Below are 15776 nucleotides of genomic sequence, written 5' to 3'. Positions count from 1 at the left end.
TGAAAATATTCTTTTGAAGGAAGTTGACAACCGTTTTGGCATCATTAGCAACACATGGTATCGCTTCAACCCACTTGGTGACATAATCAACACAGACTAGAATATGGAGATAAGAGTAAGAGGAAGGGAATGGTCCCATAAAATCAATACCCCAACAATCAAATGGTTCAACTTCAATGGTTCCTTTTAGGGGCATTTCATTCCTCTTTGATATGTTACCTGTCCTTTGGCATCTGTCACATCTTGTGACAAAGTCGTGGCAATCTTTGAAAAGGGTGGGCCACCAGAATCCACTTTGCAAAATTTTTGCAGCTGTTCTTTCTCCACTGTGGTGGCCTCCATAAGCTGAGCTATGGCAGTGCCACATGATACTATGTGCTTCCTCACCTGCAACACAACGTCTAATCAAACCGTCAGTACCTACCTTAAACAGATATGGGTCATCCCACAAGTAGTGGTTTGCATCTTTGAAGAACTTTTTCCTCTGAGGGTAGGTCAGATCATCAGGAACTATGTTGCCGGCCTTAAAGTTTGCCATGTCAGCAAACCAAGGTCTTTCTCCAATAGCAAACAGCTGTTCATCAGGGAACTCGGCCTTGATGGCTTTCTCCTTCTTTGTTACCTCATCATTTTCCAGCCTTGAGAGGTGGTCAGCTACCACGTTCTCGACTCCCTTCCTGTCACGAATTTCAAGATCAAATTCTTGCAATAATAGGATCCACCTCAACAGTCGAGGCTTTGAATCCCCTTTAGTTAAGAGATATTTGAGAGCTGCATGATCTGTAAAAACGATGACTTTGGAGCCTATTAGATAAGAACGAAATTTTTCCAATGCAAAGATTACCGCAAGCAATTCCTTTTCAGTTGTGGAATAGTTAACTTGATTTTCATTTAAAACCTTGCTTGCATAGTAAATTGCATGAAAATTTTTTTTCTTGCGTTGGCCTAGGACTGCACCAACAGCATAATCACTTGCATCACACATAAGTTCAAAAGGTAAATCCCAATCGGGTGCAATGATTATTGGTGCAGTTACCAACTTGTTTTTAATCAAAGAAAAAGCATTTAGACATTCAGAATCAAAATTAAACTCGTGTTCTTTGATCAAGAGGTTACAGAGGGGTTTTAAAATTTTAGAAAAGTCTTTTATGAACCGCTGATAGAAACCGGCATGTCCCAAGAAACTCCTCACTCCTTTAACGTTGACGGGTGGAGGAAGTTTCTCTATAACCTCTATCTTGGCTTGGTCCACCTCAATGCCTTTAGCACTTATTTTATGTCCCAAAACTATACCTTCAGTTACCATAAAGTGACATTTTTCCCAATTCAAAACAAGGTTAGTTTCGGTGCATCTTTTAAGTACATCATTTAAATGGAACAAGCATTGATCAAAAGACTTACCAAAAACAGAAAAGTCGTCCATAAATACCTCAATGTTCTTCTCTATCATATCAGAGAAGATGGAAAGCATACACCTTTGAAAGGTTGCCGGCGCATTACACAGCCCAAAGGGCATCCTTCGATAAGCAAACACTCCAAATGGACAAGTGAAGGCAGTCTTTTCTTGATCCTCCGGAGCTACTGCAATTTGATTATACCCTGAATACCCATCCAAGAAGCAATAGAAAGCTTGGCCAGCCAATCTCTCAATCATTTGATCCATGAATGGTAATGGAAAGTAGTCCTTTCTTGTTGCGGTATTCAACCTCCGGTAGTCTATACACATTCTCCAACCAGTGACGGTGCGGGTAGGTATCAATTCATTTTTTTCATTTGCTACCACCGTCATTCCTCCTTTCTTGGGTACCACATGAACTGGACTTACCCATGAGCTATCTGAGATAGGGTAGATCATACCTGCATCTAGTAACTTCAGCACCTCTTTCTTTACCACTTCCTTCATTGTTGGGTTAAGTCTCCTTTGAGGTTGAACCACCGGTTTGTATTCAGCCTCCATGTGTATTTTATGCATGCAATAAGCTGGACTAATACCCTTTAAATCAGAAATGTTCCACCCCAAAGCTCCTTGATTGTCTCTTAACACCCTCATTAATTTTTCTTCTTCCAAAGGTGTCAAGGTATTGCTGATGATTACTGGTTTAGAGGCATCCTTAGTGAGAAAAACATATTTCAAGTGAGAAGGGAGTTCTTTTAATTCTGGATTTTTCTCTCCTTCTCCATTCAAAACAGGAGCATCCATAGAGTGCTTACCCATTAATTCTTCTATTTTTACCGGACCCAACTCTTGCTTGCTTGCTGCTAGTTGCTTCACACAATCACATACTTTAAGATCTTCATCATCTTCACCTTTTGCTATAGAATTCACAATTGCACGTTCAAGAGGGTGTGTTGGTTGATGTTCACAAGAGTCATCTTTAACTATTTCTTCAACAATGTCAATCCGGTAACACTTGGGATTTTCATCTTTGTGCTTCATGGCCTCAAATATATTAAACACTACTTGCTCCTTATGGAATCTCAACATTAGCTCTCCTTTCTCAATATCAATCAAAGCACGCCCAGTTGCAAGGAAAGGTCTTCCTAGAATGAGTGGCATATCTTCATCTTCAGCCATATCTAAGATCACAAAATCTGCTGGGAACACCAAGTCATTAACCTTGACTAGCACATCTTCAAGTATACCGAAGGGATAAGAGATTGACCGATCAGCTAAAGTAATGGTCATTCTCGTTGGTTTTGGTTCCCCACACTTAAGCTTCTTCATCATTGAAAGAGGCATCAGATTTATACTTGCTCCCAAGTCACATAAAGCTCTTCCAATGTCTACAGGTCCAATTGAACAAGGGATAGTAAAAGCACCAGGATCCTTCAGCTTAGGTGGCAGCTTCTTTTGAAGAATAGCACTACAATTTTCAGAAAGTGCTATGTTCTCATCATCCTTAGGCTTCCTTCGTTTGGTTAACAAGTCTTTCATGAACTTAGCATACAACGGCATTTGATCAAGAGCTTCACCGAAAGGAATGTTCACCTGTAGTTGTGAGAAAAGTTGCATGAACTTCTTGAATTGCCCTTCATCCTTTTCTTTCTTCTTTGAAAGGTGAGGGTATGGAAGCTTCACATATGATGGAATAACTTGTGGTTTGTCTCCATCCTTCAATATTTGACTCTTCGACTTCCTCAAGATCGAATCTTCATCAATTAACTTCTCACTTTTTTCTCCCTCTATTTTTTTCTTCCTTTCATTTTCAACTACTCCCTGATCATTTTCTTTTTCAACTACGCCCTCATCACTTTTTTCAACTACATCATCCTCCTCTACCTCAACTACTGCATCAACCTTCTTTGGAGCTTTTGGAACTAAAGGTGTCAAAACCTTTTTGCTCCTCAATTCAATAGCATTACAAGACTCATTCTTAGGGTTATCTTTAGTGTTACCTGAGAATCCGCCTTTACTTTGTTCAGCCAATTGCTTAGCTAATTGCCCCAGTTGAGTTTCAAGCATCTTCCTAGAAGCTTCATTGTTCTTTCTTTCAGCTTCTTGACTCTTCTTCATCTCTTCAAAGTTGCCTTGAGTCATCTTCACGAAGTTCATCATGGTTTCCTCAAGAGCTGATGGCTTCCTTTGTTGTTGTTGAGGAGGAGTGAGCATCTGAGAGTTCAAAGCATTGTTATTTGAGTAGCTTAGATTTGGATGCTTATTAATGCCTGAATTGTAGTATTGATTTTGCCTTTGATAACCCCCCATGAAGTTAGCTTCTTCATTTGACCCTTCTGGAACACATTCACCATTGGGATGTTCTTCACCACATAAGTCACACTTGATTGCAGCTACTTGTTGTTGCTTATGAGCCAAAGTGAAGCCTTGAAACTCCTTGGTTAGAGCTTCGATTTGTTTGTTCATAGCTGCTTGGTTAGCAAGGATAGCAGTTTGTTCACTCACCCCAAACACTCCTCTTTCTTTCTTTTTAGCTTGATCACGATACTCATTGCCAGCCATGTTTTCAATTAGAGCTTGAACTTCATGATCAGTTTTGCTCTTGAGACTACCTCCCGCGGAAGCATCTAAGAACATTCTTGTGTTTGGTGTTACCCCCTCAGTGAAGATTTGGAGGTATTGTTTCTCGGTGAACTCATGATTAGGGCACCTCTTAAGAAGCAAATTGAATCGCTCCCAAGCATCATACAATGATTCACCTTCTCCTTGCTTGAAGTTAGAGATCTCCATCTTCTTTTCCCAATATTTAGACATAGGGAAATATTTCTCCAAGAACTTCAGCTCTAACTCTTCCCATGTTTGGACAGTCCCGTTTGGTATTGTTAGCAACCAATCTTTTGCTCTTCCCGTCAAGGTGAAAGGAAATAGCCTTAGCTTCTTTTGTGCTTCAGTCACGGTGGCTGGTTGCACACAAAACTCGCAGGTTTCAGCAAAACGGCTCAAGTGTTCATGAGGACTCATAGCTTCAGTCCCATCGAATTGCTTGTCCCTCAAACCGTTGAGGACAGTTGTCTTGATGTCGAAAGCTACGGGATTAGCTGGTTGAAAAGTGTGGGTCAGTTGACCGCGATGAGTGGCTAACCCGTAGTCTCCTAGCTTAGGTCTCGGTGGTACAACTCCTTCTCCTTCCATAGTTGCAGATTTAGGAGAAGAGACTGTTTCAGATTCACTTGAGAGTTGTTCCGGTATTTGTTCTCGAACACCCGGTGGAACGGACTGAGCTAACCTTTGTGACCGGACAGCTTTCCGAAGTGCTCTAGCAGTCCTTTCAATTTCCGGATCGTACTCTAAGTCGTCTGAGCTCTGTTTACCTCGCATAAACAGCAAAATACCTTAGTAGCACTGCACAACGCAAAGTAATCAAGTGAATATGAAAACAGAAAAATAAAAATTAAAAACAGAAAATTAAATTGCAAAAAAAAACCTAAATTATAACGTAATTGCCTTGTTGAAATAATTCAACAGTCCCTGGCAACGGCGCCAAAAACTTGATAGATCTCTGGCAAGTGCACCAAATACTATCGAAGTAGTAAAAATATCGATCCCACGAGGACTGTTTTTAACTTCAATAATTCAATCGCGTTATAAAAATAGGATGTATAAAAGTTTATTTTTGTTTGCCACTAGGCAGCAGATTGGGTTTGATTTTATGAAATCAAATAAAAGAATAAGATTTGATTAAGAAATTATGGAGAGAGATGAGATCAGGTCTTCGAATCCTCTATGTTTCCCCTAATTGGTTACTGCACCTATTGTTACTAATGATTTTCTAGTTTCACGATAGTTAACAAATTAGCCCTAATCAATCCCTTGAGTTAGGACCCTCTTCTTAAACTACAGCCCCTAATTCCTTAGGTGGTCTAATAATCCTTGAAGGTTTTATGAACGTTAACCTAATATCACTAACAAACGATTATCCATTCCTAGACTAACCATGTTTATTAGAACAATTCAATTAGGTCTAAGTCGAAAGCTATGGTCAGTAGTCATTCGATCTCACAAAATCATGTTTATATTTGATCAGGATATAAAAAGCATTAAGAACAATTGAATTGAATAAAGACTAGAAATTCATTAATAAACAATAGAGTTTCACAGCAACATAATATCAATTAGGGTTACATAGGTTCATCTCCGACCTAATCTCTAAGAGATTTAGCTACTCATAATTGAGTTTACAAATAGCATAATCAATGAAAGAATTAAAACATACATAAACTGGGTTAGAGATGATGAAATCCTCTCCGTTGCAGCCTTCTGGGTGTTAAAATCGCACTTTAGCTCTCCAAAATCGTAATCCCTATGTTTGAGAGTGACTTCAGCTTAAATAGGCAACTTCTGGATCGCCCAAAATCGCACCACGATTTAGAAATCGTACCACGATGGCCTCTTTGAACCCTAATTTCCTTTAAAGCCCTTCTTGAAATCGTATCACGATGGTATGGATCGTATTGCGATCCAACTCCTCAAAAAACATGCTCTCTGACTTCAAGAAATCGTATTGCGATTAGCAAATCGCAGTACGATTGGCTTCTTCCAGTTCTTCCATATTTGATGCTTTTAACTGCTCCTGGACACTTAATGTTGCTTAGAACTCTATCAAAATGTCAAAATAAGTCCTAAAAATTACGTAATGACAGCATGTCATCATGTGGGCATGAGGCGGGGTGGACACTAGAGTGCCCGTACCCGTACTCATACCCGTTCAAATTTGCGGGTAATTACCCGTGCCCAGACCCATACCCAACAATGTGGGTATTTACCCGTCCATCGTGGGTATTTTTGCGGGTACCCATTGGGCTTGGGTCCAATTGTCATCCCTAATCAAAGAAGTATCTACAATAAAGGTATTAAACATGTCTGCATCCGTCTGTCTGAAGATTGTGCCCCTCCCCTTCCGCTCCTCCATACAACGAACAGAAGTAAAATCCCCACAGAGGCATGTACGCAGCTCGGCCTTACTAACAACAAAGGAGGTAAGCCGCTCCCACAAACTTCTTTTAGCCAAAAAATCACAAGTCGCATATACATTAATAATAACAACCTCTTCACCAGTAAGAATGACCCTCCCTGAGATGATTAGGACATTTGTAAAACTCGTAGAGGACCACACATCAATAATAGAATTATTTAAATAGTTGAATATTTTAGTTTTCAATGCATTAAATACATATATTCATAAGTTTTTTTTTTTGTCCTCGTGAGCTTAGCTCAGTTGGTAAGGACAATGCATAATATATGCAAGGTCTGGGGTTCATACCTTGGCCACCACCAAAAAAAATAAGGTTTTTTTTTTTCTCTTTGTTCCTTTCCTTTTTAAATGTCTTTTTTGGAGAAATTTTTTGTTCCTTTTTAATTGTCATTTTTAAAGTTTAATGCAAAATTAAATGTTGTTTTTACCAATATTAGTAACATTTCAGGGGCATAGCACCAGCGCAACTCTGCAAGCAATGGAATGCTGGGCGCGCTGTATTTTATCTTTATCAAAATTATGATTAAGCAACTCCATGTTCAAAGTTGACTCACGGCCAACAATGAATATTTTTAGGGAATCAATGAAATAATTACAGACAATTAAATATTGGTATTTACACATAGAAGTCGGAATACGGACAAAAACACATGGACAACGATAATTAAGAAAAAAGAGAATGTTAAACACATGGAGATCGACAATAACACATGGCATTAGATAAACAACTAAAGAGGTAAGTTTTTATTAAAGGCAAATGTTAACTTGTGCCCTCAAGACATGTTAAGAAACTTATTATAGAAGTATACGTATCAAAAGTCGTGCAGTCAACTTCTTAAAAGTTAAATTATCATGTTTTCCAATGCAAAATTGCTCATTTTGGGTTCTTAACATATTCCCTTAGAGCACAAGTTAACATGACCCTTTATTAAAAGTTGTGTAATTATTTAATTAAAAGTAAAATTTTATTATGTTTTTAAGATAAAAGTTCTATTTCCTTCAAAAGAAAAAAAGATAAAAGTTCTACTAATTTTGAATTTTTTTTTACCAAGCTTTGGAAGCACTAATTAGCAATAGTGGCTCGAAACACTCTTTAAGAATCTTAAATTTTAAAATTATTTTTGTAAAAAGTAAAATATTACAAACTCCAAATGCATTAAATATACATATCTTCATAAAATTTACTATTAAAAGTTCTTAAAGAGTGCTCTGGACACGCGTTAACATTTTCCTTTTAAGAAAAATGTGATATTTAAACACCTTATCCATCAATTTTACACTTTAAATAAAGAATTTTACTAAGGAACAAAAAATTAATAGGAACTTTATTTAGTAACAATTAAACCACTTTTTAAAGTAAACTTACTTATTTTAATACTTTAACTATTATCCAGTACATATTAACATTATCTTAAAATAAATCACAAAACAATGAGAGTCAATTTTACACCTTAGATAAACCCACAAAAAAACAATAAATCAAAAGAGATAAGATGCGTAGATTAAGTTGATGAGTGTCTATCAATCTTTTCTCTTAACAAAATAAAACTGAATGAAAGTAATCGTATATATGACCTACATTTGTCAGATAACTGCATACATCAAACATCAAACACTCCTTAACATGGAGTGTGTAGTACATAAATCAAAGTTAAATGAACACTTAAATGGATGTACAAATATCACTATTCCTCTAAAAATAGTGTTTCTTTGTATTTATGTTTTTTTTTTTAAATTCATGTGAATCTATAACTATCCCTTTAAAAATAGTGTTTCTTTGCATTACCATGTGTATGCTGTTCTCGTTCAAGATATAAAAGATCTTCTGGCCACCAATAATTACTTAATTCATCACACTCTCAAAGAAGGTAATCAATGTCCGGATTTTATGGCAAAGTTAGGGGCTGCTTCAAATGAGGTCATTGTCATTCACTCCTCTCATCCAACTGATCTCTTTGGGTTGTTAAGGAACCACGCCATGGGAACCTATTTCCCAAGGGTGTAGTCTTTTTTTTTGTGTTTTTTTTCTTCTTATAACTATTAATAAAGGCAAAACATGGTTTTTGTGTAGCCTATTTTCTTTCCCATTTTACCCCTCAATTATTCCAAAAAAAAAATCAACGGATAAAAAAGGAAATAAGCTGTCAAAATTTAAAATCAAAATGTAACTGCTCTTTGATATTAAACAACCGCACTATTGATAGAGATATCGGAGAGGGAATAGAGATTCATCATTCATGAGTATAAATTTTGGTTCCCTATATATATTAACTTCCTTCTGGTTTCTTTTTTTTTGACAAAATAAAAGATATTCATTCATTCAAATTGAAAGAGTACATCGATATAATGCAAATTCGCTAAAAACAAAAAGGATGAATCTGTGAACAGGCTCACAACATCCATGTTAATAGCATAAAACGGCAAAGTACAAATGCCTACACATATGACTATATTTAAATCTCCGGAATAACCATGTTCCGAATCTGCAACGTGGATGACGCCAAAGTCATTGATTGGATCTGCACTGGATCGAAGCTGATCTGAAAATCTGAAGCGATCAAATACCTGAGAGAAACAAGAAAAACAAACAACGTCGCACAAAGACGACGAACAACCAACGTCGCACGAAGACGAGAAAATCACAAAATAAAACGAAATAGATGTGTAAATCACTTATTTCAATAAAACGGAAATAGAAAAACGAGTTAGAGGGGTGATTTTGGGTCAAAAATTGACCCTAAATCACCCCTCTTTGGTGGATGAAGGAGAAGAACCTAGGGTTCTTGTGATGTCTCACAAGAGAGAAAGATTGCTCAAACTTTTTTGTGGTTTTTAAGACCACTTCCTTCCGGTTTCTTTCAATAAAGAATTTTCACTTTCACTATTATGTGTTGGTGATACACCTTCAACATTGATGGTTTACATTTGCCAATTTCTAATTGAAGGGACAAAAGTCATCTAACGGAAACATAGGTCAATTGAACAAAAGTTAAATCACTTAAGAGGAAAGAAGACATTGCCAAGTATATTTCTAAAAATTTTTTTTGAAAAGGCTAAAATGAATTATATTACGAAATCAGAAAGTCTTTCCTAGCACAAGGTGTACATAGGAAAGACAAACAATGTCGAAACAATATTTACAAGAGGAAAAACAGTACAAGAAACAACAAAAAGAAATAACTATCAGCCTATGTCCAACATGGTGAACAGATTAAGCCACCAACCATGGTAGTTGAAGGGAGGAGTAGCAAATTTCACCTTCAACCATCTAAAAGCGAGCGACTTAATCTTATCGACCATCTGACTTATCGAGCATTCTTTGTCATTAAAAAGCCTGTTATTTCTTTCTTTCTAAATTTTAATTTTAATATCTTTCTCTTCCAAAATTCATTCATGAATAATATTCATGATACAACATTTACTTTCACCACTACGTTCATTCCTTCTATCTGTTTTTTAAATTAATTTCAGAAATAGTTCGACTACCACTTCCGTGCAATAACGCGACTACCATGGCGGAAATCAGGAAACCATCCATCGGAAAGAGAGACATAGAGAGAGAGAGAAGAAACATGAGAAGACAAGAATGATAGAGAGATGATGGGTTTTCATGTTTATTAGAGAAAGAGTAATTTTTGTTGTGTATCATTGGTGACACAAGTTATTTGGGTTAATTAACAAGCTTTTGAGAAAGGTGTTGAAGGTAGTGGATATTAAAAGATTATTTCTTAGCATTTCATGGTTCAGAGAAAAAAGTATGGTTCTTATGCTAGACATTATACGATTTGTCAATTCTCATCACTTGAGTTTATAAAATAAATGTTGTGTCTCATGTATGCATTGCAACCTTTTGTTTTTGTTTTTTATTTTCATACGAAAAAATAATCAATATATGTGACTTATACAATTACATCACTTCATCACATATATTCTAACTCTATATTGGCTTCTCAATCATACGTGGACATATGGGTATTTCACAAAGCATATATAATTTGAGAAATGTGTAGTTCCTTTGGTAAAAAAAAAAACAATTGTGCTATCATATGTTGATCATGCAAAAGATACTTCCATTTTAGTAGACTATATTTATCATTTTGTTATAATACGATCATCCATGACTTTAATTGAAAGTAGGAGATGTACAATTTACATTTTGTTGATTCAGTGTGTTGTGTTGCACAAAAGAGACATTAAAACATTCATTTTGTGTACTAGCATGTAAACGGACGCTCTCACATTTTTCTATTGTATTAAAGTATACTTTACCATGATTTTTTTTAACATATATTAGCGCAAATGAAAAAGGGACAAACAATATAATGGTTAGCATGAGTCAGAATGGTTAGTTTGTTTGTCATGAAGTTGATTCAACGATTTAATATGAGATAAAGGTTTATGCTAATTCACATAAAAAAAGACAATTGATGGTAAAATAGAAAAAGGAAAATAAAAGTTTACTCAAGCAAATGGAAACATGAGAAAAAAAATCATAGGGGAAGGGAGGGAGGGGAGGGAGGGGAGGGGGGGGGGGGGGGGGCAAAAAGCAAAAGAGGAATAAGAAAGCGATATAAGAGGGAGGGTCATCATCAGTCCGTTGCTGAGAGATAGGGCGAGGATGGGAGATAAAGTAGGAAGGAACGATAATGTGCAAAGAAGGTTCTTATAAGAGAGAAATGTGAACGGAGGGATGAAGGTGATACTCTCCACTAAAAAATCATATGTCTTTTCATCTTATAATTCGTTCTTACTCAAATGACAGCTGTAATAACTTCGATAGATAAAAATTCCTTTTCAAAATATACTTCGAAAATCCGAAAGAAATAACTTGGAAATCCAAAAACCACCAATTATTATGTTGATATTCTTTTGAATTTATTTGCTTGATTGCAACTTAATTTAATGCCATATTTTTTAGGGAACTTCTACGGTACACCTCACAAATTGAGATGTACCGGTACTCTTCCTCCATAAATTTATAATTAACAATCATTTTATGAAATAAAAAGCTACTATTTGTCAATATTTATATTTTAGAAAACATCGTTTCATTAGAAAAAACATAATTTCATTGTTTATAAGATTCATATTAAATTTTCAACATTTTCTCATAAAAAATTAGCAATATTCTTTATTGAGTAATAAAAATTCAAAAAAAAGTAAATTTTATTTCGTCAAAACTTTTGGTAAAAAGGATTTAGTTATTATAATTATCAATGATAGAAAATAATAATGATTTTTCTTCAAAAAAAAAACAACTCATTTAATTATTAATTTAACAGTTTGGTGTACCAGTACACTCAAATTTTTAAGTGTAGCATAAAATTTGCCTATTTTTTAAGACTCATAGCAATTAGGACATTCATTTTCACGCTAGGTCATCTAATATATTGCAACGTCCTCAAACTGAGTAGTTAAAATAATTTGTTGATCAAATTTCTAAAATTGGAATCAAAATTGCGTAATTATAAATTGGGGGGCCAAAACTACATTTAAACTTAAAAATAAAAACAACTGTTGTCATAAAAACTTGATGGTCCCGAAGCATTCAGTTCTAGGTTGATGTAGTACTCTTTTTAATGTGTTTAGATGCAATTTTGAGCCATGAATATAATGTAATAGTTGTAGTTCATTTTTTGGTTATTGTTTAAATGCAATTTTTGGTTCAGTTTTTTAATGAAATTTATTTTGTTTGCTATAATGCATAATCCACAACAACCGCTTGTAAAAGCAGACTTTGATTTAGTATGGTAAAAATAAACGAAATTTACATATTTTATATTTAACAGAATTCCTATTTTAACTTACAATTACCACACTATAGCAAGTATAAAATACCTTCAGCATTACAAATATAAGGAGAGAAAACTATGATTTGCTTTAAAAAAAGAAAAAAGAAAAAAAAGAGCAGAGATTGAAAAGGAAAATAAACCTTTCAAAACCAACTTATAAGGTGAAAAATGTCTTTCAGTTATAAACACTTGTTCAAGTCATATATCAACAAATGTGAGTCGATTCACGCAAAAAGTGCAAATTTATGGGGAAAAGTAAGTAATGTCCATGTTCCTTTTCACCTTATACCAGCTTCAATTGACATCATATTAATTTGATTACAAAATGTGTTTATGCATTAATACAAAACAGAAATGTTTGAATTTCAGGTTTGAATATATATTACAATATAGAGACAGCTTTAAGAAGTCTAAGACCACCATGGAGCATCACCTGTTCTGAAATCTGTTTCAACCCATGGAACAAACACAACCTTCCCATCATCCACACTAACATCACAATGTGCCAACGCAAGAGACTGTCCAACATAAAGACCAATAATGTTCATTAATATTCCAGGAACAACTACATGATGCATAGATAATCAAAGATAAAATTGAACAACCCTAAGCTATCCTATCACTAAACAAATTTATTTATTTTTCTGGTCAAGTAACCTAGTAGCTATAAATTAACCTCTTAAGGTGAATAAGTGGGGTGTGCGGGGCCCTGCATATATTATGCAACGTCCCTACCAACTGAGTTAGGCTCAAGGGGACCTATCACTAAACAATTTAATTAAGCACTTATAGCGTAAATGTTTATCATATAAGTTCTTATTTATAAGCTATTTTTATAATAAAATATTAAATAATGTCGAGCTTGTTTCCATAAGCTATAAGCTGTCCTAGAGAGCATATAGAAATAAGATGAAAATAGTTTATGGACATGTCATGAGATATTATTTTCATAAACTTCCTCAAACAGTGTGTCTATGTAAGTAGATAAGCGTATATAAGTTCAATCCAAACAGGCCCAAGAAACAAATCATAAAAAGCATGAATGATGATTATGCTTCTTAGTCAAAAAACCTGCAGCTAAACTAGTTTGTCAAGTGATAAGGTTTTCCAATTTGCTTACCAAAGGAGCAGGTCCTCTCACAACTCTTCCTTGGTCATTGTACTGAGATCCATGGCAGGGGCAGATGAACTTCTTCTCAGCTTGATTAAATGGCACGACACACCCGAGGTGAGTGCATACGGCATTAATTGCAAATGTTGCAAGTGTTCTGTCACTCTCTACCACAAGGTAGGTAGGATCACCCTGTTATTGAATTTATCAAAGTAGTTATTATGGTGGAAGCTTGAGAAGGAATTTATTTCACTCTTCCAAACAGTATCTTAAGTGCTTATAGCATAAAAGCTTATCATATAAGTGTCTATCTATAAGTCATTTTCTTAAACTCTTTAGAATAGCTTATGAAAACGACTTATAATGGAGACGCTCTAACCAGTTTGCAATTGTACACTTGCCTTTAATCCTTGTGTAAGAGTACGGTCACCGGGTCCATGTGACTTTAGCCATTCCGCTGCAACTACATCATTGCCAACGGCATCCTTTGCTACAGTACCACCAGTGGAAGAACCTGAGCTGTAATTGTTTTCCGAGACTGGTTAATGATTTGATAGGCGAAGAAACTGAGTTTAAAGCATCATAAAACTTTTGGATAGCAAATGCAACATATAATTAGCAATATGGTAAGACTATTAATAGTTTTCTTCTTTATTACAGCCTTTGATGCTAATGAGACAAGATAGCGAAGTGAAGATACATGACTACATGAATTAGGTGCAAGGTATAGTACAATCGAAAGATGATGGTTATTTGCTATACACTTGCTATTTAAAATGTTAGTATACATTATCTAGCAGACTAGTATGGATTCTTCAATTTGAAATCGTGTTCAAGGGCTCGATAGGTGTTGATGTCTAACATCGACATAACTTCGATACATGTGGTTACATACAATCATTTTCACTTTCTTAAATTATTTCTTGTGTTTACATGTCAGTATCGGTGCATGTATATTGTCTATGTCAGTGTTAGTGCTTCCTATACTACACAACATTACATACATGAACTAGAAATACAATAGTTAACTGATAAATCCTAAACATACACTTGATTTAATTAAAACTAAACACAAATTCACACAATTGTACAACTCAATGCAACATCAACAATTCACACCAAATATAGAATAAAACCTTAATTTGAGCTAAAAACATGTCAGTACTACTAATAACAATAACATTACCCATTCAATTATTGAAAAGAATACAAAAACAAATAATAAATAATAAATAAAATAACTAACCCTGGTGGAACAAGGAAGGATCCATAAGGAACAAGCATTCCAGCAGTAGGAAGTGAAAGAGCACCAAGAAGAAGAAGATTCAAGGTCTCTCTCTTACTCATGTCAGGTACACGATCAGCAGGAATGCCTGTAGCCTGGCAAGTGATGCTCATCCCCTTACCTTTACCAATCATCTGAGTTCTTGTTGGCTTCACAAGTAGTCCTATTGAAGGACATGAAATTCCACTCTTTCCAGAACATAGCTGAAACCAAAAATAAATAAATAAATAAAAATGACCCTTTAGATTAGATATTACAAAAGATAAAATCTTTGTTGTTTTTGCAATGATACCTGAGAAGGGGTTGCAGGAGATAGAGTGGTGGAAGACATGGTTGATGAGGAAGATTTTGGTTGGCTTGAGAATGAAAGGTGAATGTAATAATAAGATGATTATGTTTGGTTTTTTTAAAATCTTAAAACGACCACCACAATTGTCATGGATAAGGCGCTAAGGCCATGTAGGTGCCACAAATTCTTTAGCCAATCACAACCATCAACCTCAAATTTAGATTACGTTTCTGTTTTTTGTTTAGAGTGCTGCTCTTTACCCAAATGGTTTCCCTCATTCCCAAAGTAAAAGTCTAAAATGCCCTTACGCATACGTAGCGTAAGTTAATTTACGCCAGTTATAATAGTAGCGTGACTTAAATCATGCAACGTGGGTTAACTCACGCTGCGTGCTGTTATTAGTCCAGGCAGAACCTCATTCTGCCTCATTTTCAAACAACATACACTCAAATCTCAATTCTCTCTCAAATTACCCAACTCCAAAATTCCTTCAACTTCAAATCAAACAACACTCTAACAACAAGAACAAGTAAGCTTTCACTTAAATTATGTTGGTATGATAGATTTTTTCACTTAATCTAGAATTTTTTAGGTTTAGTGTTTTGTTAAAAAAATTTTTTTTGCAAGAAATGATAAAATGTTACATGCAAATGACTTATAATGCTTAATTGTTATGATGTTTAGATGTTTGCATGATTATGTTAGATTTTTTACACTTGGATTAGATTTTTTTAGATATAGGGTTTGATTAATTTTTTTTTTTTGTGTGGAAGATATGATACAATGTTATATGCAAATGAGTAATATTGCTTAATTATTGAGATGTTTGCATGTTTATGTTGTAGTTATCATTTTTAGGGTTTATGTATAA

General features: G+C 35.0%; 1 protein-coding gene across 2 annotated transcripts; it reads right to left on the bottom strand.

The window, feature by feature from the left end:
• Positions 1 to 12491: 12491 nt before the first annotated feature.
• PETC (photosynthetic electron transfer C) lies at positions 12492 to 14970 on the bottom strand. Of its 2 annotated transcripts, none has more exons than XR_015027536.1 (5): positions 14909 to 14970; positions 14578 to 14819; positions 13733 to 13850; positions 12980 to 13523; positions 12492 to 12836 (listed from the first exon to the last, which is right to left on the bottom strand). XR_015027536.1 is itself a non-coding variant. In XM_085746360.1 (5 exons), exons 1-5 carry the CDS (start codon positions 14945 to 14947, stop codon positions 12631 to 12633), a joined length of 690 nt encoding a protein of 229 aa, XP_085602486.1. In that variant the 5' UTR covers positions 14948 to 14970; the 3' UTR covers positions 12492 to 12630. The 2 variants fall into 2 exon arrangements, 1 of the variants encoding a protein (XP_085602486.1); XM_085746360.1 differs by having other exon boundaries at positions 12492 to 12738; positions 13341 to 13523.
• Between the last annotated feature and the right edge of the window lie 806 nt (positions 14971 to 15776).

The sequence above is a fragment of the Medicago sativa genome, chromosome 2, assembly GCF_051527215.1.
Source record: "Medicago sativa cultivar Bolivia chromosome 2, Bolivia_mono, whole genome shotgun sequence".
Taxonomy (NCBI): domain Eukaryota; kingdom Viridiplantae; phylum Streptophyta; class Magnoliopsida; order Fabales; family Fabaceae; genus Medicago; species Medicago sativa.
The sequence above is the reverse complement of the archived record's forward strand: the minus strand, read 5'-3'. Positions and strand labels throughout refer to the sequence as shown.

Coding starts and splice junctions, on each gene's coding strand:
- PETC (XM_085746360.1), bottom strand. CDS start 14,947: ATGTCTTCCACCACTCTATCTCCTGCAACCCCTTCTCAG. Junction 14,820..14,908: donor CTCCTGCAACCCCTTCTCAG/GTATCATTGCAA, acceptor TTTTGGTTTCAG/CTATGTTCTGGAAAGAGTGG. Junction 13,851..14,577: donor TCCTTCCTTGTTCCACCAGG/GTTAGTTATTTT, acceptor AAACAATTACAG/CTCAGGTTCTTCCACTGGTG.